Source organism: Macaca fascicularis, chromosome 5 (assembly GCF_037993035.2).
Source record: "Macaca fascicularis isolate 582-1 chromosome 5, T2T-MFA8v1.1".
NCBI lineage: Eukaryota > Metazoa > Chordata > Mammalia > Primates > Cercopithecidae > Macaca > Macaca fascicularis.
Genome location: NC_088379.1, coordinates 117,768,196 through 117,794,841, shown reverse-complemented (window position 1 = coordinate 117,794,841; position 26,646 = coordinate 117,768,196). Strand labels below are relative to the sequence as shown.

At 36.4% G+C, this 26,646-nt stretch overlaps 1 protein-coding gene across 8 annotated transcripts in view; it reads right to left on the bottom strand.

The window, feature by feature from the left end:
• Positions 1 to 26,646, bottom strand: part of AP1AR (adaptor related protein complex 1 associated regulatory protein) — a 42,282-nt gene that overhangs the window by 5,539 nt on the left and 10,097 nt on the right. For 5 of the 8 annotated variants that reach the window (XR_012435026.1, XM_005555696.4, XM_005555698.4 and 2 more), the window contains exons 2-6: positions 11,653 to 11,701; positions 10,125 to 10,151; positions 7,375 to 7,400; positions 4,291 to 4,387; positions 2,098 to 2,196 (exon numbers count right to left, since the gene is read on the bottom strand). Coding sequence is in view for 5 of the 8 variants with exons in the window: in XM_005555696.4 (XP_005555753.1) it covers positions 2,098 to 2,196; positions 4,291 to 4,387; positions 7,375 to 7,400; positions 10,125 to 10,151; positions 11,653 to 11,701 (298 nt within the window). In the remaining 3 variants the exon portion in view is untranslated. Of the gene's footprint in view, positions 1 to 2,097; positions 2,197 to 4,290; positions 4,388 to 7,374; positions 7,401 to 10,124; positions 10,152 to 11,652; positions 11,702 to 26,646 lie in introns of those variants that run through there. The other 3 variants (XM_005555697.4, XM_074040313.1, XR_012435025.1) reach the window with 2 other exon arrangements.

The window sequence follows — 26,646 nt, the reverse complement described above, 5'->3', positions numbered from 1 at the left end:
TATAGACTGTAATGTGTTCCTATATCAAATATTTAAACCAGGGTAGGAAAAACTCAGAGAACCCTGGAAATCACCCATATGGATGCTGTATATGGAATGCTTTGTCTTTAAAAGGGAAGCAGTAGATCATCTATTACAGTAAAAAGAGTGTCTATATGATAACCAGAAAAATACTTTTCTTAGTAGAAGGTAAAAGTTAAAAACTTGTTCATTATTTAGAACTGACTTAAAAAGCAAAGATATTCCTTCATATAATCTGCTAAAACAGCAGAGAGAGAGAAAAAAAAAATGAAGGGAAGGAGAGGGGAAGGACACAGTTCACACAGAAATCATGTAACAATAGGATACACATGATATTTCAGTTTCTCTAAGTTTTACAATGTGCCACGATCTTTATACTACTTCAATTAACACTACAGAGGTGAATCCAAACAGGCAAAATATGGAGGAAGATATTAAGGATACCGGCTAAGCACTGTTGTGCTTGAACTTTGGCTCTGGCCCTTATTAACTGTAGGATCTCAAGCAAGTTACAAAACATATCCTACTCTCAGTTTTCTCATTTGTAAAACAGGGATTAAAAATACTATCTCGTAAGACTGTTGTGAGGATTAAATAAGGTAAAACATTGCTCCTCCTGACAGTTAGGGTTCCATAAATGTTACTTATAGTTGCCAGACATTATGGTAATGCAGCATGGTAAGATACGGTAAATCTGCTGCCTTCCCTGATAATATACCAAGTATTTCTCAAGACCCAAACTCCCAATCTCCCAAGGACACAAGAATAAAGATGAGAAGCAAATAATAACCTTATGGGGCAAAACAGCACAGTTTATCCAGTTCCAGGGAATAAAATAAATTCTGGTAATTTAAGAAACTGTTAAAAAAAAAAAAACCCTCACAAAACAAAATGCTTTGCCAATTATATTTAAAGGCTAGTTTGGCAACACTTTCCCTCTAAGAGTATATTTAATTTTTCCAAAAGAATACTGAGTTTTATAGCACTAAAATTCATCTTTAGGATAAACAGGAATCAGCATTTGCTAATCTAAAGCTAAATAGCACTGAGTATCAAGCATGTAATCTGATATTATTTCTAGCTGTTAAAGACTGACTAATTTGCCTTGAAAATTCTTAAGAATATATGAGTAAATACATTCATTTTTATTTTTTAAATTTTTTTATTTTATTATTTTTTAAAATTTATTTATTATTAGGGTACATGTGCATAACGTGCAGGTTTGTTACATATGTATACTTGTGCCATGTTGGTGTGCTGCACCCATCAACTCGTCATTTACATCAGGTATAACTCCCAATGCAATCCCTCCCCCCTCCCCCCTCCCCATGATAGGCCCCGGTGTGTGATGTTCCCCTTCCTGAGTCCAAGTGATCTCATTGTTCAGTTCCCACCTATGAGTGAGAACACGCGGTGTTTGGTTTTCTGTTCTTGTGATAGTTTGCTAAGAATGATGGTTTCCAGCTGCATCCATGTCCCTACAAAGGACACAAACTCATCCTTTTTGATGGCTGCATAGTATTCCATGGTGTATATGTGCCACATTTTCTTAATCCAATCTGTCACTGATGGACATTTGGGTTGATTCCAAGTCTTTGCTATTGTGAATAGTGCCGCAATAAACATACGTGTGCATGTGTCTTTATAGCAGCATAATTTATAATCCTTTGGGTATATACCCAGTAATGGGATGGCTGGGTCATATGGTACATCTAGTTCTAGATCCTTGAGGAATCGCCATACTGTTTTCCATAATGGTTGAACTAGTTTACAATCCCACCAACAGTGTAAAAGTGTTCCTATTTCTCCACATCCTCTCCAGCACCTGTTGTTTCCTGACTTTTTAATGATCGCCATTCTAACTGGTGTGAGATGGTATCTCATTATGGTTTTGATTTGCATTTCTCTGATGGCCAGTGATGATGAGCATTTTTTCATGTGTCTGTTGGCTGTAATTACATTCATTTTTAAACAAGAAGTCCTTGAGAATATGAAAAAAAAAGTCCCAACTAAGATTTGTTAGAGCAAATAAGGAGAAAAGCAACCCTAATATATGCTGGGGTCTTTTCCCCTCACCTCCAAGAGCTTTCGCTGCTTTGCTGCCCTGGCTGCTTCACGCTGTGCAGCGTATAAAGCTTCTTCTTCTAGTCTTAACTTCTCTTCTTGTAAGGCTAACTGTACATGAACAAAACAATAAGGATTAACAAAAATCAGAACCTGTCTAACTGCTCTAAAAATAAAATGCTTCTATTTATAAAACAAAAAATAAATTATTAAAAAATAATTGATCTCTACAAAGCATAACAGAATTGAAATGTTTGCAATTGTTTTTTTAAATTTCTTCTTTTACAAAATAGCCCAAAGGATATAAAACACATTACAGGATTCTTTAGAAATTGAGTCATGAAGCAGTAGCATCTACTCTGCATAAAGTATTTCTTTAGAATATGCAGTGATCTTCATTTTAAACAATCATTCCAACACCTATCACCCTCACTAGTTTGACAGTTTTGGCCCTCATAAATCCAGTACCTTTAAGATCAATTACATCACTGTTGACCAAAGTGAACTCAGCTTTCACAAAATTCATGTCTTGTCATCTAATTAACATCAATGCACATGTCTCCTTAATTTTATTACTATCAAACTATTAAAAAATTACTTTCAAATGTAAGTTCTTGTCATTCATAAGAGTACACAAACTGCTTTAGTAGTATCTATTGCATGTTAAAGTTAACTTGAAAATCAAATTTCAACACAAATTTTTTTCTTTAGACTATTAACAGCTACTGTACAGCTTACGTTAATGCTTTGGAAATCACTAATTGGTCCTAAACATACTTTTCTTTTTGAGACGGTGTTATTCTGTCACCCAGGCTGGAGTACCATGGCACCAACACTGCAGCCTTGACCTCCTGGGCTCAAGCCATTCTCCCACCTCAGCCTCCAGAGTAGCTGGGACTACAGGTGTGCACCACCACCCCAGGTGAATTTTTGTATTTCTTGCAGAGATGAGGCCTTGCCAAGTTGCTCAGGCTGGTTTTTAACTCCTAGACTCAAGTAATCTGCCCATCTTGGCCTCCAAAGTGGTGGGACTACAGGCGTGAGCCACCATACCCACTTTAAACAGACAAATATATGTATATGTGTGTATGTATGTGTGTGTGTATTAATTTTTTTTCTGAGACAGGGTCTTGCTCTGTCACCCAGGCTGGAGTGTAGTGGCTCCCCTTCGACCTCCCATAGCCTTGAGGATCCTGGGCTCAAGCAATCTTCCCACTTCAGCCTCCTTAGTAGCTGGGATTACAGGTGCATGCTACCATGCCCGGCTAATTTTTGTACTTTTTTTTAGAGATGGATTTTCACCATGCTGCCCAGGCTGGTCTCAAATTCCCGGCCTTAAGTGATCTGTCCACCTCAGTCTCCCAAAGTGCTGGAACTATGGCCACCATGCCCGGTCTTAAACAGAAAATTTTTAAATGTGCAGTGGAATGTGAATAATTCCATTTAGTTTAGTGGGTACAAAACAATAATTATAGGCCATTTCCATAAACACATTAAATAACTTTAACACTTATGATTATCAGTACTTAGTTCTCTGAGAATACACCCACCAAGACAAAAAACTCTTCAAAAAACCACTTATTGTGAAACAGGGTAATTTTTTTTTTAATTTGCTTTTTGTTGTTGTTTCCTTTTTGAGGCAGGGTCTCACTCTGTTGCCCAGGCTGCAGTGCAATGGCATGATCTTGGCTCACTGCAGCCTTGACCTCTCTGGCTCAAGCAATCCTCCCACCTCAGCCTCCCAAGTAGCTGGGACCACAGGCGTGCACCCCCATACCAAGCTAATATTGTATTTTTTGTAGAGATGGGGCTTCGCCATGTTGCTCAGGCTGGTCTCCACTTCTTGGGCTCAAGCAATGCACCTGCCTTGGCCACTAAACGTGCTGGGATTACAGGTCTGAGCCTGCTCTAAAAGTTGGTTTTAAATACCAAGGTGCATATTCTTGCCAGAGTTCCTACTTTGTGAATTAAGAAGTTGTTTTTAAAAGAATGTACTATCTCCATTTTTTGGCAGCATATGATTTCTGATAAATTAAGCCAAACTCAAAAGAAATTATAATAGGCTGGAATGATTTTTTAACTTTTAAATCATATTCATCTGTATATATCTAAATATAGGTTCAATGACTCTACACAACATATTATCTAATGACAACTCTCTCCTTTATGATAACATGTACTTAAGCAATTTAAAAGACTATTTACCTCTTTTTGAATTTTCTTATCAAGATCTTTTTGTTTTTCGGCAATGGAATCATAATGCCTTTCTCTTAGGTCAACAATTTCTTCCTCAGTAAGAGGCCTAGAGAAAAAAAGGAGGAGGAGAAAAAGAAAAAACAAAAACTTCTGATGAGTCTGAGTCCAAATAAAACACTCAAAAAGCCAGTGAAATTCTCAAATTTTGCTGTTAAAAATGTTAAAGCAATTTGCTACAACTTCAATTGTTAAGAGTAAAAAGTATACATTCTAACATTTGCTATTATTCTAGTATATAAATTGGTAAGTTGATACAATATCAGAATAGTTTTTAAAGCATTACAGCCACCTTTTAAGAAATACGGATTTTATTTACCTTCATCTGGCTCTGCTTCAGCCATCTGACCTATGGGTATATACCCTAAAACATATCCCAAAATGCTCATCATAAAATATAAACGTTGGTATACTATTACACCCTGATCTCAGCCCTCATACCATTCTGGAACTCTTCTTAATCCTCCTAAATCACTCTGGCTTCCCCAGGCCCTTCATCCTTCCCTTTTCTTCCAGTCTGTCTATCCCAATCATCTTCTGGCCTTGCTTTACTTACAACCAAGATGGACACCAAGGCAGATCTGAACTACTTTCTTACCAACATATTCACCTTCTTGCACTCCTATCATTATTCCATATTCACTCAGTTTACTCACATTCTGACCCTGGGTCATTTCCATGATCAGCCCTTTCTGTTTCAGGCTGCTAGAGAAAACTGACATCAATTTGGCACTCGGCCCTCAGCAGTAGTCCTTTTACATACATGTGGCAACTCCTTCACATATCCTATACTACCAAATTAAAAATCTTCACATACTCAAGTTCCTTATTCATACTTTTTTCTCCTAAAAGGCAATTTCACTCCACTTTAAGAAATGAGGAGTATCAACCATGAATCACCCCAACTTTGTGACAACCCCCACTTACTTACATATATTCTTCCTATTCTCACCATCCTCTAAAGAGGAATGTTCTTAACTTGTTCAGAATCACCTACTACATTTACATTCTTGATTCATTCACCATTGAGCCCATCTCTCCTGACCCACTCCAGAGAATTATCTGGGACCTTGTTCTATCAATTAGTACCTCTCTTTCACCTTTAACCTATTCCTTTTGTCTGTTTGCACCTCTCTTCCATGGGAAGGAAGGAAAGGAGGAAATGAAGGAGGGAGGGGGGAGGGAGGGAGGAACTAAGAAAAAAACCTCCATTTGACCTGTATCTATCTCAAGCTACTGCTCCCTCTTTCTTTCAGCCAAGTCCTGAAATTAAATGTATATCAATAGTCAGCACATCTAGCACTTACTATGTGCCTGGCTCTCTTCTAAATGTTTAAAATATATTAACAAATTGTAATCTTCACAACAACCCTCCAAGGTAGCTATAAGGATTATACATATGAGGGAAGTGAGAGGAAGACAGATGAAGAGTATGGCTAAGTAAGTCCTATAGTATGTGGCAAAGCTAGAATCTGAACCCCAGGTAGTGTAGCTCTTGTTCTTACTACAACTACTGTTCCTCTCTTGCCTTCATGTCCTTACCTCCCATTCACTTGTCAACTCGCTGCAGTCTACCTCTGCTCCCATCACTCCAATAACTCTAGCAAAGGTAATCAATGGATTCTATGTTGCCAAATACAGTAGACAATTTTAAGTCCTTATCTTACTACCTCAGTTTCATGGGACAGTGTTAACCATTCCCATCTGTCTGTCTCCCCTCCCTTGGCTTCCCAAGCTCTCCTGATTCTTCTTTTTGCCTACTACTTCTTGGTCATCTTCAGAATCCTCTTCTAGTGTCCGCCTAGTCAATCCTCAGATCACTGCTCTCTCACCATGCTCCACCTCTCCCCAGACCCCCACCTCAGTTAGGTGATCTTGGTAACTATCATGGTTAACTAGCCATTTATAGGTATCATCTCCTACTTCCATCCCTCCAGCTCTAACTTCTGCTAGCCCTAGTTATATATTAGGGCTTTAAAATTTTTTCTTTGAAATATAACTGAAATAAAATGAAATACAGATTTTAAGTGTTCAGTTCATAAAGTTTTAATACTTGTATACACTCATGTAACTTCCACTGGAAGCAAGATATGTGACATTTCCATCACTTCACATACTTTTCTTGTGCCCCTTTACAATCAGTTCTCTCACTTTGCTTATGCAATTTCTTCTGTCTGGAATGTCCTCCTGCTCTGCCTGGATACTTAGCACTAACCAACCCTTCAACAATCAACACCAGGTGTTATCCCCTTAAAAATGTCTTCTTGGATTTATCTCTCCAGTCAAGAAGCTGTTTTGTACCAACAGCCTCTTCTCTACGGTTCCCTAGAATGTTCTATAATCACTATTTAATTGCTTTCCCTACCTCATATTGAAATTAGTCATCTCGAGAATCTATCTCCCAGACCAGGATGTTCTTTCTTCTAATGGAGAGACTATGTCTGATTTTTAAAATCCCAGTGTCTAGCACGGTGCTTGGCACATGACAGTTGCTTAATAAATGTTTGCTAAACTAAAAAAAGTAAGGATTATATGTTCATAATGTAACACTGTATATGAAAATATTCTCTTGAAATTAAGAACGCTCTTTTGACTTAAAGATACTTAATACATGCAATTTTAATAAAATATTTAAAAGCTGCTTAAATAATTATAGTACAAGGTTTTAGTTACTATTAAAAGATGTGAAAAAATTTAGAAGAACAAGTTTTAGAATGCATAAAGAAGGAAAGGGGTAATAAAGTTAAAAAATTTAAAAGAAATGTACTTATCAATACTAATGGTTTTAAGAAAACTAAAAAACATATAACAGGTACAACAGGAAAGCATCTAGGCACTTACATTAAATTCTTTAATATTCAAAACAGTCCTTTTGAGATATATTTGTCTCAATCTTATAGAAAGAAAAAACTAAAAGTTCTGAAACGTAAACTGTTTAACGTCTCAAAGCAAGCAAATGATAAAGCATGACTTCTTAAGAGAGTTTTCTTACAGTTCGCATAGAAGTTTTTTTTTTTTTTTTTAACAAAGCCTTACCTATGACTGCTTCCTGGGCTCTCCCCCTGTACAAAAATTAATTAAACAATTAAAATAAATTAGCTAAATTCTATTTAAAGTAATCAATACAATTTTTATTCAGTCTAAATACTTTCAACTTACCCATTTTCATCAGAGTAAATACATTTCACTATTAAATATATTTCACTATTAAAAATACTTGAAACAAAAAGTTTTAAAAGTTTGCTACTTCTCCGTAGCAAAATTTAGTTTACTATCTAGCTTAATTACATAAAATCATTTGCTGGACATTTCTTAATTTTTTTAAACAAATATTTGTTACATACCAAATGAACTGGAGTCAGGATAGTATTAGACAACATATTCTCTATGTTCTCATTTATATTAACAGTTGATCCTCATTTTTTTGTAGTTTCTGTATTTGCAAATTTGCCTACTTGGAAAATTTACTTGTAACCACAAAATCAATACTCTTTGAGCTTTCTAGGTTATTCAAGGACAGGCATGGAGCAGTAAAAATTTTGAGTTGCTCAGCAATGCACATTCCCAGATGAAGTAGAACAGGGCAACAGACACTCTGCTTTCTTGTTTCAGCTCTCATGCTATAAACAAGTATCTTTTTTCCAGTCTATTTAGTGCCACATTGTTTGCATTTTTGTGCTTTTTGGCTGGTGATTTCTGTTTAAAATGGCCTCCAAGTGTAGAATACTAAGTATTCCAGTAATACTAAGTATTCTAGTGTTCCTAAAGGCCAAGAAAGCTATGATGTGCATTATGGGGAAAATATGTGTGTTAGGTAAGCTTCATACAAGCATGAGTTTGTGCTACTGGCTGCGAGTTCAAAGTTAATGAATCAATAATATATGTTTAATATGGTATCTTACACAGAAACATACATCGAATGAGGCTATATACTGATTGGTTGATGAACACATTGTGATCAGAGGCTTGCAGGAACCTAACCCTATATTTCCCCTGCAGTAATGCTTCAGCATTCACTAATTTAGCATTTACAGCAACTTAATCAAACATAATTACAATAATGAGAATCAACTTTTTGTTTTCTTTCACAAGGTTATGAAATTATCTGTAGTTTTTTCCTCCAAAGCAAAGTATAACTATTTTCAGGATTTTTTCAGGTTTATGCCTACTTCTTACACATTTAAACTATTCATATCTGAAAGTTAAAATATAATAGCAGGAATAAAAATCCAAACGGTCCACATTGGTTTAGAAAGTAGCACTACAAAACAGGATGACATTCAACTAAACCAAACACAAAATATGAAGTAAATGAGAGAGGAGAAGAGGGGTTTGCAAAAACAAAAGTAAACAAAAAAATCCTCAGCCAACCAAACAAAAAGCATCTTGGGAAAATACACGGAATCACTAGTTCTCTTGAAAAGTGTTATGATGCTGGGATGAATTCTAATGGAGGCTGAAAGAACGCTTACTTTTAACACTTGTCAGATGCTTTAAAAATATCATGTCCAGTGTTTGCTTAAACTTTTAAAGAGAAGGACATGAAAACAAAAGTGACCTTTGCAAAGGAAAAGAAGTTAGTTCTATGAAATGGAATGATATTTTACTGGGAGAACAAACGGCTAAAATAGTTTCCAAAATGTGTCCTATCAGATGAAAAATATGTATTATTATTTTAAAAAAGGATTTTTACCCACATTAATCTGAGAATAGCTGAGTTGAACAAGTTTAAGTAATTCAGTTTAACAACAGTTTATCTCAGAACCTTTTACATGCTAACTTACATTCTAAGACTAGTATTCTATACATACTCGAGAAAGGCTGGACTAAATAATACATTTTTAAAGGAAAAGATTAACACATTTTCTTCTTTCCCTAGAAAACAAAAATGACAAAGTGTCAACTTGCAGTGTTCTTCTAGACTAACCAATTTTCAAGATGTAGAAAGTAGACCCAGGGAGGTTAAGTAATTTGCAGAAACGTACACAATTAATTTAGTGAAGTTGCAAATTAGCATACAAACTAAAGTTCTAACTATACCAATGCATAAGAAATGCTTCTTAGCCTTTTGACTAAGATCAAATGTTGAAATATACACCACATTTTGCTGATTATAAAATGCACTCCCTTCATATTTTTAACACTTCTGTATTTGAGAAGCATCTTAAAACTTGTTGAGTTTTATGAGATGAAATGTAGAAAATTAACATAAAGAATAACTGATAAAAGAGATGATGGCTAAAGTCAGAAACTGTAGAATAAATATGTATAAAATCTGACATCAGAATCTATGAAAACTATAAAGAATGGGCCTACTCCAAAGCTGGGTGAAGTGGTACACACCGATGGTCCCAGCTACTCAGCTGAAGCAGGAGGACTGCTCAAGCCCAGGAGTTTTAGTCCAGTCTGGGCAACATACCGAGATCTTGTCTCTTAAAAAGAAAACAACAGCAACAACAAGAAAACAATGGGTCTACTCTGGATTGTGAAGTATTTTACCTACCTAATCAAGAGGTTAGAAATATTAGAAGTAAACTTTCTGAAGTTCCTTGGGTTTCTGTATAATGCTTTAAACCTATGTGTGTGTATAGTGTATCTTAGTATTTGGAATTATTTTCTAATATAAATTAGTAAAACAAGGAAATAATAAAGAACTAAAAAGTAAAAATAAAAACTAGAAAATAAAAATTCTAAAACAAAAATAAAAATTGTAAACATAATTGTTAGAACTAATGAGATGATCAATGAGAAAAATACAAGTTTTGTACTATTATGGAAATACTTACTTCATCACTTTCTACTAGATTCTCAAACTGAAAGGACAAAAAAGTAAGTGTTAGGAGGAATATTTGTCTTAGGTATACATCTCACAAGAAATTATGTTACTTTTTTCACTTAAAAATAATATATCTTTATATTTGTAAGATATTTAATTCAAATGCCTTTTTAATACATCATTTCATTTGATATATTCAACAGTCCTATAAAATGGCCAAGGCAAGCATATACTATTTTAATTTATGACTTTCTATGAATGAAAATCAAATAGGAGAATTAAGCAATTTTCTACATAAATCAGAACTAAAAGTTTCATCTGAAATGAGTATTTCATACAAGTATTTTCAGTCCATGCTACCAGAATATTCCACTTCACTTGACTTCAGAACAAATGTCATAAGAAGGAAAATTATTTAAGGAATGGGGACTAAAAGATACCCAAATAAGAATTTCCCAACATGTTTATATTTATTCATTTATTCATTCATATAGTTATTTACTAAAAATCTACTAAATGGTAGTTACTATCCCCAACTACAATGTCTTTCTAGAGATAGGAATGTAAACAGTTTGATCATAATGTGACTAATACTATTATGTCAGTGACCTAATGAAAGTCATTACTATTATATCACTAAAATGTCTGCATTTTAAATATAAATAACTTGATAAGTAACCACCTGAAAGAAAAGGTGTTTTATTGTTAATACTGTTTGGTTTAAAGATTGAGAGGAAACAATGAATTCAAAAGGTTTAGAAAATTAAGGAATCTCTCTAAAAAGAGAATAAAACTGTTAAAGTTATTATCCTTATCTTATTTTTATATTGGTTTGTGATTTTTAAATATCTTATTCCTGCCTTACACGTTTCCTTATTAATACAGAAGGTCATGAAGTACAGTGTTCAAGCTTTGGAGCCAGGCAGTGTGGACTAGAATTTAGGTTTTGCCACTTACAGGTTGTGTAATATGGCCCAATTTCTCCACCTGTCTAAGCCTCTCATTTTTCATCCACGAAACAGGGTGACCACCACCGGTTTACAACAGAGTTGTGATGACATTCTTAATTTGTATGGTGGAGGGGCTAGTTTATACAATAGGTAAGGAATAAATGGTAGTTTCCATTATTATATTTTACATTCAAAGAAAAAGTGACTCGGTGATTCTGCTGTGGAGTTACTGAAACTCAACTTCCTGCTTTGTTTCTGGACTTTCCCTGCTGGGGCAGGCCAACCATCTCTCATTATACCCACTGCCCTAGTGAGCCACTATTACTGACAGAAGAGTACCTTCTCCCTGACTTATGTAGGGTGGGGGGAAAAGCTATTAGAAAAACAGAACCATAATCCTCTGCAAACTTCTTCCTATTCATTCCTTCCCCACTGCTCCAACTCTTTCAATCTTCACTAACATGAATACTATTGAAATATAAACAGTTCATTCTAAATTTGGGTCCAGATCTTTCCCTCTTTACAACCAAAAGCCCCTTCTGCCTTTCTGCAGGCACTTTTAATCCAATCAAATTAACGACTACTTACCTCTATTGTTAAGTGCTCACCTCTTGAGCATGTTCTAAAATACTTGGATCTGGGAAGGAAAACAGAATAACTTTTAAAAACACAATTAACTCTATGATTGAATTAATATAGTAGCATAAAAGCATTTATTTCCTCAAGAGCAACTTTCAAATCTCTAACATATAGTTATATTTATAAAAAAAGAACAACAAAATTTATCTAAGAATATAAAAAGTCCAGATTTTTAAACTTCATTATAGCTTTGTTTAGTCAACTAATATTTCTTTCTATTGGTACTAATATTTACTGTAATAATTAACTTACTGTATTTACTACATTGAGTAGAACACATTTGAACATGTATCTCATTATTTTTACTACATCAAGTACCTTGTCAAAAATACTGATGTGTTAAATAATATATAAAAATATGTTTTCAGTTTTGTTAAAAATACACAAAACATTAACTATCTAAAACATTAACTAAAAGGATATATGTCAATATGCTAAAAGTAGTTATCTTTGGTGGTGGAATCATGTATCTTTATTCAAGACTTTGTTATCTTCCCATGCCCTCACAAATACAAGAGAGAAACAATGCATATACATGTCAATCAAATAATCCATTACATTATTTTTTTCCAACTAGGGCCAAATATTGACTTTAATCATTCTTTTCTGCCCCTATTAAACTTATATGTAGTCAAATAGGAATCTTCTTTATTATATGTTCTCCAAACATACGTCTACATTCTAAATACTACAGCATCCAAGCTGGCATCCCAGGACAGGGCCACTCACAGTCCTTTGTAAGTGGAAGTGCCCAGAGATTGAGACTTTCAGTCAATGTGGCTCCTGTTACAGCTGCCAAAACTGATGGAGAACTCCATCCCCGTACAATGGGGATCCAAATGTACTAAGTGTTCCTAAAGCATCAGGATTCATGGACAGAAAGCACACTTTTAAGAAACAGGAAGAATCCTGGGGTTAGGACAGGTCAGAATTCGTTTGCTTTTCTTTCTTTTTTGGAGACAGGATCTTACTCTGTCGCCCAGGCTGGAGAGCAGTGGCGCAATCCTAAGTCATCACAGCTTTGCACTCCTTGGCTCAAGTGATCCTCCTGCCTCAGCCACCCCAGTAGCTAGTAAAACAGGCATGCACCACCATGCTTGGCTTCACTTATTTTTGTAGAGACGAAGTCTCAATATGTTACCCAGCCTGGTCTCAAACTCTTGGGCTCAAGTAATTCTGGGACTCCCAAAGTGCAGAATTCTTTGTATTATGTGTATGTGTGTGGATGAAGGTTTAGTGAAAGAGAATGTCATATCATGACTGAAGGAAAAAAGTAGCAATGAAACTATAGGAACTATTGTTCCTGCTATAATCTTTATCTGCTGATAGATGCAAATCTGTCTCATTGCCCACTAAGATCATTGGTAAAAAGCAAAGAATTTGGTATTACGAATCCACAGATGTCATGGAGTATATCCAACATAAATGCAGTACCCTTAATCCTCTATCTAGTGCCTCCACTCTTAATCTCTTCTTTATTTCTCAAACAAATACAGAAATGAGTTGAACCTTCAGTAGTAGCACTGGGTTCTGGCATTAGGATTCCTGCTTACAGCGCTATATGCTTCTCTCCCTGCAACCATCACTATCTTCCGTGAATGATGAATCTGTCTCTGATTAATCTGTTTCCTCCTCCAGGTTTACTGAGTGGTACAGCTGAATACTTAGAAATAAAGCTCAGTAATACTATCAATTAAAATAAAGCTTTATCAAAATAAAGTTCAGTAATACTATCAGTATGACTTCACTGCTGTGGCAAAGCCCAAAGCTAAGTAGAATACTGTGGAAACCAAGGTAACTGTTATACTACATTTATATTAGATGGCAGAACACCATGTTCTAGTCTAATTATACATAGATAATACAAACTAACTTTAGTAGTAGGCAAAAGTGTTATCTGTTGTAAATGTCTCCCTTTTCTATCTCCTCTATCCACAGCCAGCTATAGTGAGGACACTCATGTTCTCACATGACTCTGAATTCCTGAGTATCTGACTAAGCTAGAATCAGTCAATCCCTCACACCTCATTTGACTGGTTCAGGGTTATACAGAAACTGAGCAGGGAGAGACAATATCCTTCTGAGAGCTCTAGAGAGTTGCTGGGGATTATGCTTTCTGACAACATGCAATGAGAGGAATGAACTAAACTGAAAGAGTGCTCTGACAGCATCAGAATCATCCCTAAGAACCAGATGCATCCCACCCTGCTCATGGTTTTTGGTTATTAGTTGAGAAACCTAACATCCCTATTATAAATGCTACTCTTTGCCTAAGATAGTTTTAACTGGGCTTCCGTCCCCACAAAATCCTGATTAATAAGCATGAATATAAGTGATATGACAAGGGAGCAAATTAAGAATAGCAATAAATAAAATGAGAAAAGCAAAATATATTTGGGAAAAAATTCAAACTTTCCTTTTAAAATGGATCAGATTGAGACTTTGCTCACAAAATGCGTATCTTGACTCCTACCACAATAAAAACTAAGATTATACTGATAAAGTAAGTATTCAATTTGGCAAACTCTGGGGTAACATTTTTATCAGGGGAGCTTTATCCTGTAACTTATCTGAAAATACCAAGAAACATAATATGTGTATATTTCATGAATTAAGAGTTACTTATTCAAGTATGCTTGAATTATGTTTATTTGTTCAAACATTATTGATGACTGAATAGGACCCTCAGACATGTGATGCATTAAATTCAGTCACTGACATTTTGCCAACTTCCAGTCATATAAAACCATAACTTTTCACATACTTTTCTACATTCTATGTAATATATACTTTAAAAATAATTAGAAAATCAACTTTCTAATGGTCTGAAGGGACCATTTCAGATTTCAGAGAGCTATTAAGAAATGAAAAATGAAAACTCAAATCTTTCCTATTATTGGATGCTTAAAAGCCTAGCAAATTTGGAATATGCCTTTTACAATGTTTCCTATAATAAACTATCCTGACATTTTCTGTTCTTTCCTTCAGTTTTGTTCTCGATGAGGCTCTTGGCAATCAATCCTTCACTACTTGCTCCTAGGTAAGGATGAGAATATAAGTGAAGGGTAAACGGAAGAACTGGGGAAATGAATGGAAGTACTCAACTATTAAACCTTAAGTCAAGTTTTATATTTTTATTTCACAAATATTTATCAAGTGCTTCTCAAGTGCCTGGCACTGTTCTAGGTGCTGGCAATACAACTGTCAATAAAAGGATAAAGGCCCTGCCACCTTGGAGCTAACAATTTGGGAATTAATGACAACAAACACATAGATAAATGCATCAGATGATAGTAATTGCCATGAAAGAAAAGTACCTCATGCTGTTTTCCATAAAGTTTCTACTAATTCACATCCCCACCAACAGTGGCTAAGTGTTCGCTTTTCCCCACATCCTCGCCAACATCTATTGCTTTCTAACTTTTCAATAATGGCCATTCTGACTGGCGCAAGATGGTATCTCACTATGCAATATATACAGGTAAAAAATCTGCAGTTGTACCCCATAAATCTATAAAAATTATATGTATCTTTTTTTGAGACAGAGTCTCACTCTTACCCAGGCTGGAGTACAGTGGCTGGATCTCGGCTCACTGTAACCTCCACCTCCCGGGTTCAAGCGATTCTCCTGCCTAAGCCTCCCAAATAGCCGGGATTATAGGCATAAGATGGTATCTCACTATGCAATATATATAGGTAAGAAATCTGCAGTTGTACCCCCTAAATCTATAAAAATTATATATATATATATATATATATATATATATATATATATATATATATATTTCTTTTTCGAGACAGAGTCTCACTCTTACTCAGGCTGGAGTGCAGTGGCTGGATCTTGGCTCACTGCAACCTCCACCTCCGGGGTTCAAGCGATTCTCCTGCCTCAGCCTCCCAAGTAGCTGGGATTATAGGCACCCACCACCACACCCGGCTAATTTTTGTAATTTTAGTACAGACGGAGTTTCACTTTGGCCAGGCTGATCTCAAACTCCTGACCTCAGGTGATCCACCCCCCTCGGCCTCCCAAAGTGTTGGGATTACAGGCATGAGCCACTGCACCAAGCCTATACTTTTTTTTTTTTTTTAATTTTAAGAAAAGTACCTTAGAGTAAGTGAGGATAGTGATTGGAGGAGGGAGGTTATTTTATTTGATTTTATTTTTTGAGATGGAGTTTTGTTCTTGTTGCCCAGGCTGGAATGCAATGGCATGATCTTGACTCACCACAACCTCCGCCCGCCGGGTTCAAGCGATTCTCCTGCATCAGCCTCTCGAGTAGCTAGGATTATAGGCATACACCACCACGCCCAGCTAATTTTTTGTATTTTTAGTAGAGACAGGGTTTCTCCATGTTGGTCAGGCTGGTCTCGAACTCCCGACCTCAGGTGATCTGCCCGCCTCAGCCTCCCAAAGTGCTGGGATTACAGGCGTGAGCCACTGCGCCCGACCAGGAGGTTATTTTATGTAGGGTGGTCAAGGCAGACCTCTCGGTTAAAGCAAAAGTAGAACAAAGGTCCCAAGGAAATGAGGAAGCCAGCTAGACGGATATTTGGAGGAAAAGAATTCTAAACAGAGGAAAAGCAAATGCAAACGCTCTGAGGCAAAACTCTACTTGGCACAATCTAAGAAAGTGAGAGGGTCAGAATGGCTGGAATGAGGAAGGAAGGGAGACAAGGTCTGAGAGATAGCCAGGGTCAGATCACAGGCCTTTATAGACCATGGGAGGAGTTTTAGATTTTAATATTAATTAGGTAAGAACTCACAGAAGAGATTTTTGGTTTTAGCATTCACTCTGTTTTTTAAAACTTTTATCATGAACCTTTTCAAATATGCACAAAAGCAGAGAGAAGAGATTCATAGGCCCCCTGCACCCATTACCCCACTTAAAAAGTTACTACTTCCTGATCATGTTTCATTTATACTATACTCCTTTTTGTTTTATTTTTTTTGTTGGTATTTTACAGCAAATCTCGGACATGTTATATTACTCTTACCTCAACTGGCATCTCTAATTAAGTATTAAGAACTGGTGTTTTTTTTTTTTTTTAGAAAAGCTAACATACCAACAAAATTTAAAGTAAATCTTTACTATTATCTAACGTCCAGTCCAGTCTATATTTCTATTTCCCCGATTATCTTTTTACACATGATTTGTTCAGATTAGAATCAAACAAAAGCCACACAGTATGTTTGCTTGTTAGGCCTCTTGCACCTCTTTTAGTCCATATCAGCCCCTTCTCAGCACCAGTGTCTGTTTTCATGCCATTGATTTGTTAGATAAATTGTGTCACTTGTCCTACAAAATTTCTCACTTTCTGGATTTACCTGATATTTTTCCTCTTTAACTTTTTCTTCTATCCCCTGTATTTCCTGCAAATTAGTAATTTGATTTAAAAGCCTGATTATACTGAGCTTAATTTTTTTAGGCAAGAATGCTTCACTTATGGTACTTGCTATTGAATCAAACCATAAGGAACTTTATTTTTGCCTGCCTCACTTTTACTGATGATCTGTAAGTTAGGATATTTATGTCAGCCTAATCTATCCATCATAATGTTTCACATCAAGCTTTTACCAAATGGTTTTTAGCATCCACTGATAATCAGTACTCAGTTCCATTATTTCACTAGAGAGTACAAAAATAATGATTTTTAAATTCTATCATTTCTTAAGAATGTATTAGCTATAAGAACTTCACTGGAAGATCCTTAAAAGACAAGTTGACATATGTTTTAAGAGACCAATTAGAAAGCTATTATAATAGTACAGCGAAGAAATGATGGTGGCTTGAATCACAGTAACAATAGTGGGAGTAATGAGAAGTAATTCTGAAGACAGGGCTGACAGAATTTGCTAATGTATCAGATATAAGGATGTGTGTAAAAAGGAAAAAAAATCAAGACTATCTCCTAACTCTGAGGCCTGAGCAATTAGGATGGATTTGTTATTTACCAAGATGAGGAAGCCTGGGAAAGAAGCACGTGTGTTTTTAGATGCCTTGAGCTTGACATTCATATAAAGTTAAGAGTCTGGGTGAGACTCCTCTATTCAAATTCAAAACCTACAACATCAACATAAACATCAGTACAAAACCCCCTTAAAAGTATTCCTATATTTAACCCTGAAGCTACTTCTCAATCTCTGATCAGTAAAAGTACTTTTCTTTTCTTCTTTTCTTCACACCCAGGAAATTTATCTTGCTTGCTTTTGCTGTCCCAATAAGGTTGTCTGTAGACAAAGATGCAATGTCAGCAATTTTCCCCCTCCCATACATACACTTCATGTTACTACCAATACATACATAGGCCTACTGTTTCTAGGGATTTTACTTCTAAGCAATATGGAGAAATGGAAGTATAGTCTCTTCCTTGGGGACAGAGGAAGAGTGAGTTATCTCCCAGTAAGTTGGAAACAAAGAAAATAGAAATTAAAGCTATAAACAATACATCATGGATCAGTTACCTTCACATGTTAACTTAGGAAACAGAAGGGCTCCTGTAAGATTTAAAAGAAAGAGAAGGAAGCTAATCATATTTTTAAAAAGATGTGCAAAATATAAGAAACAGAATACAAAATAGAGAAAGAAATGTTGGTAGAGCTCAGCCAAACTCTGTAGAAAAGTCCCCTGGTTCAAGGAACTGGGCTATCTAGTCCCAGTGGATGGTAGTCTTCCAAGGTGATGGGTTATTTGAACTGCATAATTAACTTTCTTTGTTCTGAATCTACACTCACTAAGCACCTCCCACCCTGTTATTCTATGCTTATAGTAAAATAATGTCTTTACCTAAAGACACAAGTACTATATAGTTCCTTGACAGTTACATTTCTCATTTTAAATTACTAAATTTACCTTGGTTTTCTCACCTGACCCAAAAGGTTGAAGGTGAGAGCCTGGGACACGATGAAATCACCAATGTGGTGGCCCAAACAAAACTATTATGTATTTTTTGTTTGTTTTGAGACAGTCTCACTCTTGCCCAGGCTGTAGTGCAGTGGTGTGATCTCAGCTCACTGCAACCTCTGCCTCTTGGGTTCAAGTGATTCTCCTGCCTCAGCCTCCCAAGTAGCTGGGACTACAGGTGTGCACCACCATGCCCGGCTGCTTTTTGTATTTTTTTTTTTTTTTTTGAGACGGAGTCTTGCTCTGTCTCCCAGGCTGGAGTGCACAGGCACGATCTCCAGTCACTGCAAGCTCCGCCTCCTGGGTTCACGCCATTCTCCTGCCTTGGTCTCCCAAGTAGCTGGGACTACAGGTGCCCACCACCATGCCCAGCTAATTTTTTTTTTTATTTTCAGTAGAGAGGTGGTTTCACCGTGTTAGCTAGGATGGTCTCGATCTCCTAACCTCGTGATCCGCCTGCCTCGGCCTCCCAAAGTGCTGGGATTACAGGTGTGAGCCACCACACCAGGCCTGATTTTTGTATTTTTAGTAGAGATGTGGCTTTGCCATATTGGCCAGGCTGGTCTCGAACTCCTGGCCTCAAGCAATCTGCCTGCCTCGGCCGTCCAAAGTGTTAGAATTACAGGTGTGAGCCACCACACCCAGCCTAAAATTATGTATTAATGGGACAGCAAAAGTAGCCACAGGAAAAATCACATAACTCATCTTATTCAGGTCCCCCAAGTACTGTGTAGTAATTTCATTATTACATAGGTGCTGGTTGACAATATTTTCAAGAATGAAGTTTTAGATGTATATAGGGCAGCATCATTAAAAAAATGAGACAAAGCCGGGCGCGGTGGCTCACGCCTGTAATCCCAGCACTTTGGGAGGCCAAGGCGGGCGGATCACGAGGTCAAGAGATCAAGACCACGGTGAAACCCTGTCTCTACTAAAAATACAAAAAATTAGCTGGGCGCGGTGACGGGCGCCTATAGTCCCAGCTACTCAGGAGGCTGAGGCAGGAGAATGGCATGAACCTGGGAGGAGCTTGCAGTGAGCCGAGATTGTGCCACTGCATTATAGCCTGGGCACAGAGCAAGACTCCGTCTCGGAAAAAAAAAAAAAAAATGAGACAAAAGGAAACTGGATCACAGTCTAAAAGCAGAAATTTGGTGCCAACTATTAATGTACATTTCTAATAATCTTAGGTGAAAATTGAGTCTTAGAAGGAAAGACAGGAAACAAAACGAGCAAAAGCAGCAATATCTATTACAAGAGTTGACTCTCAATTACTGTTAGTTTAGAGAAAAAATAAGAACATTTTATTTTCTTCAATTTGAAAAAAAGTCAATATTTTATTGACTTGAAGTTTCCAACTACATATGCTACAAAACCCAAAACATAACAAGCTATTAATATAATGGAGAGCAAAGAGAGGCTTGCATTTACTGAGGACCTATGATGGGTCAGCAACAAAGCTTATTTTTAGAATATGTATTTTGTATTCATTTCCTTCCCAGAATCATCCTATGAAGTATTGTTATCCTATTGGATAGATCTGCACTGTCCAGTATGATAACCACTAGCCATAAGTGGCTACTGAGCAACTGAAATGTGGCTAGTCTGAATTTTAAAGGCTATTATGTGTCAAATATGCACTGGATTTTGAAGGCTTAGTACAAAAAAAAATGTAAAGTATCTAAACTCCAAAAAGTAAGCTCTTTTCAACATACATCCAAGGTAAAGCATAGATAAATATCTTTTAGCTCTTCCTCAATTCTTCCCCCTCCATGTTCAATCCATCACAGTTCTGTAGTTGAAAACACTGCTGTGCATGTTCTGATAATATGTGTATAGGCTGGAATCTAAAAGTGTGCTAATTTTATATGTAACACTGTTCACATTATATGCTTTTAGAACACTCTTATAAGAAAAAAATAAGTTTAATTGTATTATGCATAAAACATTTTATTAATAAACTATCATTCATAAAAAGGTTTTCACTAAAAATTAGGAGTGTATAAATCTGGTGACATTTAAAGTTAAAAGAAAATCTGATCTAATATTTTCAATCATAACTGCTTAAGAATCTAAAAATAAAGGAAAATAGCCACCCTACTTTTTTAGACCTATTGTTAGCCTATAAGTAGGTCATATTGTACAAAGCTTCCCACATTTGCTAAATAAAATTATAGTGTAAATTGGTACAGAACAATCTAAGATTCTTCTATTATGCAAACATAATTGCTTAAAAATAAGGAAGCTAAAAACCAGTATTCTCTGCTTTCACATTTGTAACTTCTGACTAAACCTGCTGAATCTCAAATCAATTTCGTTTATAACGACAACAAAACAACTCTGTAAGAAAACCCCAAGTTCATACAGACCAGAGATTTGGGGAGGTGTGAATGTTGGAGGTACCATAGGAAACAAGAGAAAATGGCAAGAGTAAATCTAAGGAGGCCTCCTTCACCCATCTTTGGGCAAAAATCGGTGTAATACTGCATTATTACTGACAGGAGACTGCTGCACACCTTTGGAAGCTGATGTACAAAAGAAAAGAAAAATGGTTATGAGTCCTTGAACTAGGCATGATACATTTAGAAACCCTCCAATATAGGTAATTAGTCTTGACAATTCTGTTTTAGAAAAGCAGTTATTCTTATCCTGTGGTATAAAACAATTGCCTTTTAAAAATAAACATTACTGAGTTTCACCTTCAAGTTGACTAAGAGAGCCTGGATATTATATTCCAGTCTGTTCGCCAATTAGTTTATCCTTGTGGCAATACAACAGGGTTTTAATTATTAGAGTCTGTAATCCAATACGACAAGTTTCCTTCTTCAAAATTTGTGGGCTCTTTTATGGCCCTTTGCTCTTCCATAAAAATTGCTGGAATCAGCTTAGGTTCCAAAAAATTCCTATTAGGAATTTAACTGCAAATGCACTAAATTTCTAGTAAATAGGCGGAGGACATCTTAAGCACAGTGAGTCTTTTTACCCATGAAAATGGTATTGCCCTGCATTTATTTAGATGGCGTCTTTAAAAACATTGTTCTAGTCTTACACATCTATTGATTACACATCTCTTATATTTTTTCATTGCTATCTTAAAAGGTAATTTTAAAATATGCAGTATTTGTTGCTGGTATATAGGAATATTGTACAATAAAGTTTTGACGCAAGTATTAGATTGCATTTCACATCAACAGATTGAAAAAATATCTAACAATACCAAGAGTTAGGAAATGGAACAATGAAAATTCATTATCAGTAAAAGTTTATAATATAATTATTTTGAAGAAGTTTTATTTTTCTAGTAAATTTGAAGAGGTACATAAGCTATGACTGAGCAATTCTATTCCCAGGTATATCCACCTAAAGAATCTTCTGCACATGTGTACAAAGAGACATTTATTTCTTTGCACAAATTGAGGTAGTTTGTAAAAAAAAGAAAAAAAAAAAAGAAGTTGGAAATGATCTAAAGGCCCATCAACAGAAGGGTGAAGTAATTATGGCCTACTCATGTAACACAACACTGCACAGGAATAGAAATGTACGACTTGAACCAGAAGTAAACCTTGGTTCATATAAGAAGCTGCTCCTGTAAGTGCTAAGAGCGATACAAGTCCTAAACAGTGAGTGGGGATAAATGTATAGAATGAACATATGAATAACGTATGCAATCAAATTTGAGGCTAAGCAAGGAATAAGTTGGACTAGGGTGGTGTCAGTGAGAAAAGTAGAGGGATTCAAGAAATATTTAGAAGATAAAAATCATCTGGTTTGGGAGATGGACTGGAAAATAAGAGATGATGGGAGAAGTGTCAGAATCCCAATGGGGATGTAATGTGAAAGCAGCAGTATCAAGAGTGAAAGTACAAGAGAAAAATAAATGCGGTAAATCCAAGACATAAGCCTTAAATGCCAGCAGTGAAACGATAAAGGACAAAGTGTTGTGAGAAGCTGGAAGAATTCTCTAGCAATACAGCAGTATCACATAAAGCCGAGCTGTGAAGAAAATGATTAGGGGGCACATAATATGTGCGTTTAACTTTCATGAATCCAGTCACATGCCCTGGAGGAAAGAAGATGATGATAAGTAATTTGATAAGTAAACAATCCACTATTCCATTCAAGAACATTTATATTCAGGAGTGTTAAGTAGGGTAAAAGTTGAGGAGCTGAAAGAGGCTCCAAAAACAATGATTTAAAGAAAACAGAAGTGTACTTTTCCTCAACAGTCTAGAGTCCCTCCAAGTCATCCATGGACATTCATTTACATGTAATTCTTATGGTCCTGCGAGCCGTCTCTAAATGAAATAAAGTAGGCTTCTGCGTATCCACTCTACTACTACTGAAGATGTGAAAGTGGACTGTGTTACAGCTTGGATGTTTGTCCCCTAACAATCTCATGTTGAAACTTGATCTCCATTGTTAGGGGTGGGGCCTAATGGGAAGTGTTTAGGTAATGGTGGTGGATGCCTCATGAATGGCTTGGTGCCAACCTCATCCTCATGGTTACGAGTGAGTTCCCATGAAAGCAGGTTGTTAAAAAGAGCCTAGCACTCCCTCCTTGCTTCCTCTTTTGCTGTGTGATTTCTGCACACACTGGCTTCCCTTCACCTTTTGCCCCTAAGTGGAAGCAGTCTACACCTTACCAGATGCAGATGCCAAATCCTGAACTTTTCCAGACGTCAAAATTGTGAGCCAAGTAAGCCTTTTTTTTTTTTTTTTTTTTTTTTTTTTATTAATTACCCAGCCTCAGATATTCCTTTATGTCAACACAGCCTAAGACAGATTCAAACATGTAAAGGACATCAGAGGGGTAGAAAAGAAAGGCTATGACTGGTTCTTGGAGCATAATACTCTGAACCATGGAGGCATATACAGAAATCTGGAAGAATTTGAAACTAACGTGGTACAAAAGTGGAGATACTTGCATACATATTCACTTATCGACGTTCTCAAGGTAGATTTCAAGATACTTTTATTAAAGACAAAACCAGTCTTGTTAAAAATAGGCTTAAAATGCAGTATTTTATGCTTCTCATTTTATTTTGCATAGCAGGCAAATACTCGTATCAAAGTTAAGTAAAAGGTAACTGAAAAATTATCACAAATTCTACACTGATATTGTACTTTTTCTTCATATTCCTCTTAATATGTTAGAATAAAACAAGAAAGTCTTTCCCTGTGTTTTGCTTGACACTATAAATAAATGATGAAGAATCATCTTAAATTGTTCCAAAGGCTATTAAAAATTAAAAGCTTCCCAAGACTGCTATTTTTTTTTTTTTTTTTCCAGAACAGAAGACTGGAAAGATTATAAATCTAATGCCTGGCAAAAACTATTACAAAGATGATGGAAACATTGTTTTTCAATTAGTATCAAATATTTCAATAGAGATTTAACCACTCAAATCTCAAGGGATAAAATCAACAGATTATTCCAGGTAGGGATAGCAGTGATATAAGGTGATATGATGGTTAATTTTATATGTCAACATGAGTGGGTCACCAGATGCCCAGATATTGGGCTAAACATTATATCTGGTGCATCTGCAAGGGTGTTAGAGAACAGACTCTCATTTGAATTGGTGGACTGAGTAAAGCAAATTGCCCTTTCCAAGGTGGGTGGGCTGCCATCATTCAATCCATTCAGGGCCTGACCAGAACAAAAAAGTTGAAGGAAGGTTGAATTGAATTCTCTCTACCTGACTGCTTGAGCTTAGATGCTGGTCTTCTGCCCATGAACGGAGACTTACACGACCAGCTTTCCTGGGTCTCCAGCTTGCAAATAACAGATTGTGGGACTTAACCTCCATAATCATATGAGGCAATTCCTTATGACAGTTCTCATTTTATATCTATATCTATATCTATACACATGTAAACATAGAAATACAGGTATCTCCCACTGCTTCCATTTCTCTGGAGAACCCTAATACAGGTAGTAATAATAATCATATTTACTGTTTAATAAGCTCCTTCCTAATAAAGCCACATTTAGGAAGAATATGTTCAAAAACTTAATTTTATGCCTTGGCAGAGAAGAGACAAATTCTTCCCTCCAAACATGTCAAAGACATAATGCAAGGGTTTAAAAAACAGTCATTGCCTTTTAACAGCCTGATTTAAAGGAAACTAATAATGAGAAGGGACCTCAGAGGTCTTTTAGTTCTTTGCTGTTTGTCCTCTGCAATTTGTGTGCAGCATCTGAAATCACTGACAACCCTCTTCTTTTGGAAACTGTTGCCACTCAGTAATCTATGCCACTGAATCTTCCAATTTTTTATTTCTGTAAGTTACTGAGCGACAGGCATAGCTATGTAATACAGCAACATGCATAGCTATACATTTGAAATATTTTAAACCCATGTATCCAAAAGGCGTATAATTTAACAGGGTAGACACACAGAAATTAACAACTACTATGCTGTGAGAGGGGATATGTTCAGATGAGGTGTCATGAAAAATCAGCCTGAGGCAGAGGAATGAGCCAGGCCTCCAGGCAGATAAAAGAGATGTTTCAGGGAGCAGCAGGTACCAAAGGCAAGGGGGAGTGAAAAGAACCTGACATATTCAAGATGCTGTATTCATTAATTCTGCCAACAAGTATTTACCGAACATGTAATATATACTAAGCACTTAACTGAGAGCTAGGTATTCATTGAATGGTATGGAAAAAAAGGCATAAACTCCTTCCTTTTTATTGAGAGCAGCAGACAGACACTAACCAAATAATCATACTATTTCAGTATAACTATAAACTAAGAACATGCACAGAAGAAAAGCAGATGGTTCCATGATGATGTGCAGACTTACCCTCTGGAGGGTAGGAGATGGTTTTGGAAGACTTCTGTAGGAAAGAATTCTTAAGCTGGCATCTACAAGATGAGTGAATAGGAGTTATCTAAGTAAAAAGGAAAGAAATAGATTCAAGGAAAAGTGTGCCACACATGAAGCGAAAATAAAAAAATAAAAGGAGAAAGAAGAGGTAGGCAAGGAAAAGATTAACACAGGGCCTTGAAAGCTCCATGAAGATTTCAGTCTTTATCCTACAAGTTTGGTAAGCCACTTTAGAATTCATGTTGTATTTGTGTCACAGATTTGCATTTAAAAGGCAAAAGATCTATTGACTCTGAAAAGAAACCAGAGTATGAGATGTGCATTTAAGACTACTTTGATTCCAGGGTGCAGGATAAATTGAAAAAGGTCAGGAGTACATGTGGGTAGACCCACTTGATAGTCTATTCACTCAGTTGACAAATACTTATTGAGCAGCTACTATGTGGCAAGCACCGCTGGCATACTGGAGATACAGAAACAAACAAAGTCTCTGACCTCATGAAATTTTTACTCTATTAAGGGAGAACAGTCAACAGACAAACAAATGCTCGGAGTCTACAAAGTCATGGAGTGGTAAGTGCCATGAAGGAAAACAAAGTAGTGTCAGAGAATGGCGAACAAGGAATACACACAGAATTACTGGAAATCTAGGCAACAAATGACGACAGCCTGGATTAATGTGGCAGCAGCGAGAGAAGTGGGCGGACTGAAAAGTTATTTAAGAGATTAAAAAAAAATCATCTGGTCTTGAGGATGGACTGGAAAAGTGGGATGATAGGGAACAGTGTCAAAGACAACTCCTAGGTTAGCAGCCATATGCAGGTCATTCTTTAAGGAGAATATAGTGTGAGAAGAGTCTAACAGAAGTTTTGAAGGACTCCAAAATGCCATAACTGAGAAGAAAATGAATATGCAGAGGGGAGCAGCAGCAGGGAAGGTGAACATTAGGTTACTTTGAAGACTGAGTGAGAAGTGAGGAAACACTTCTCAAAGAAGACATAAAGACTAGGCAAGACCAGACAATTCCTAAGAAAAATATTTAAGGGAAAAGATAGGAGATAGGGTAATAGCTGGAGGGAGACATGGTAGTTAGGGTAACAGCTAGAGTGAGATGTTGGAGTCTACATAAGGTTTCGTGTTGCTTTCCTTTTGGTTTTCAGATTTGGGAGACATAAGTTCAAAAGGGCATATCAGGAGGTAGAAC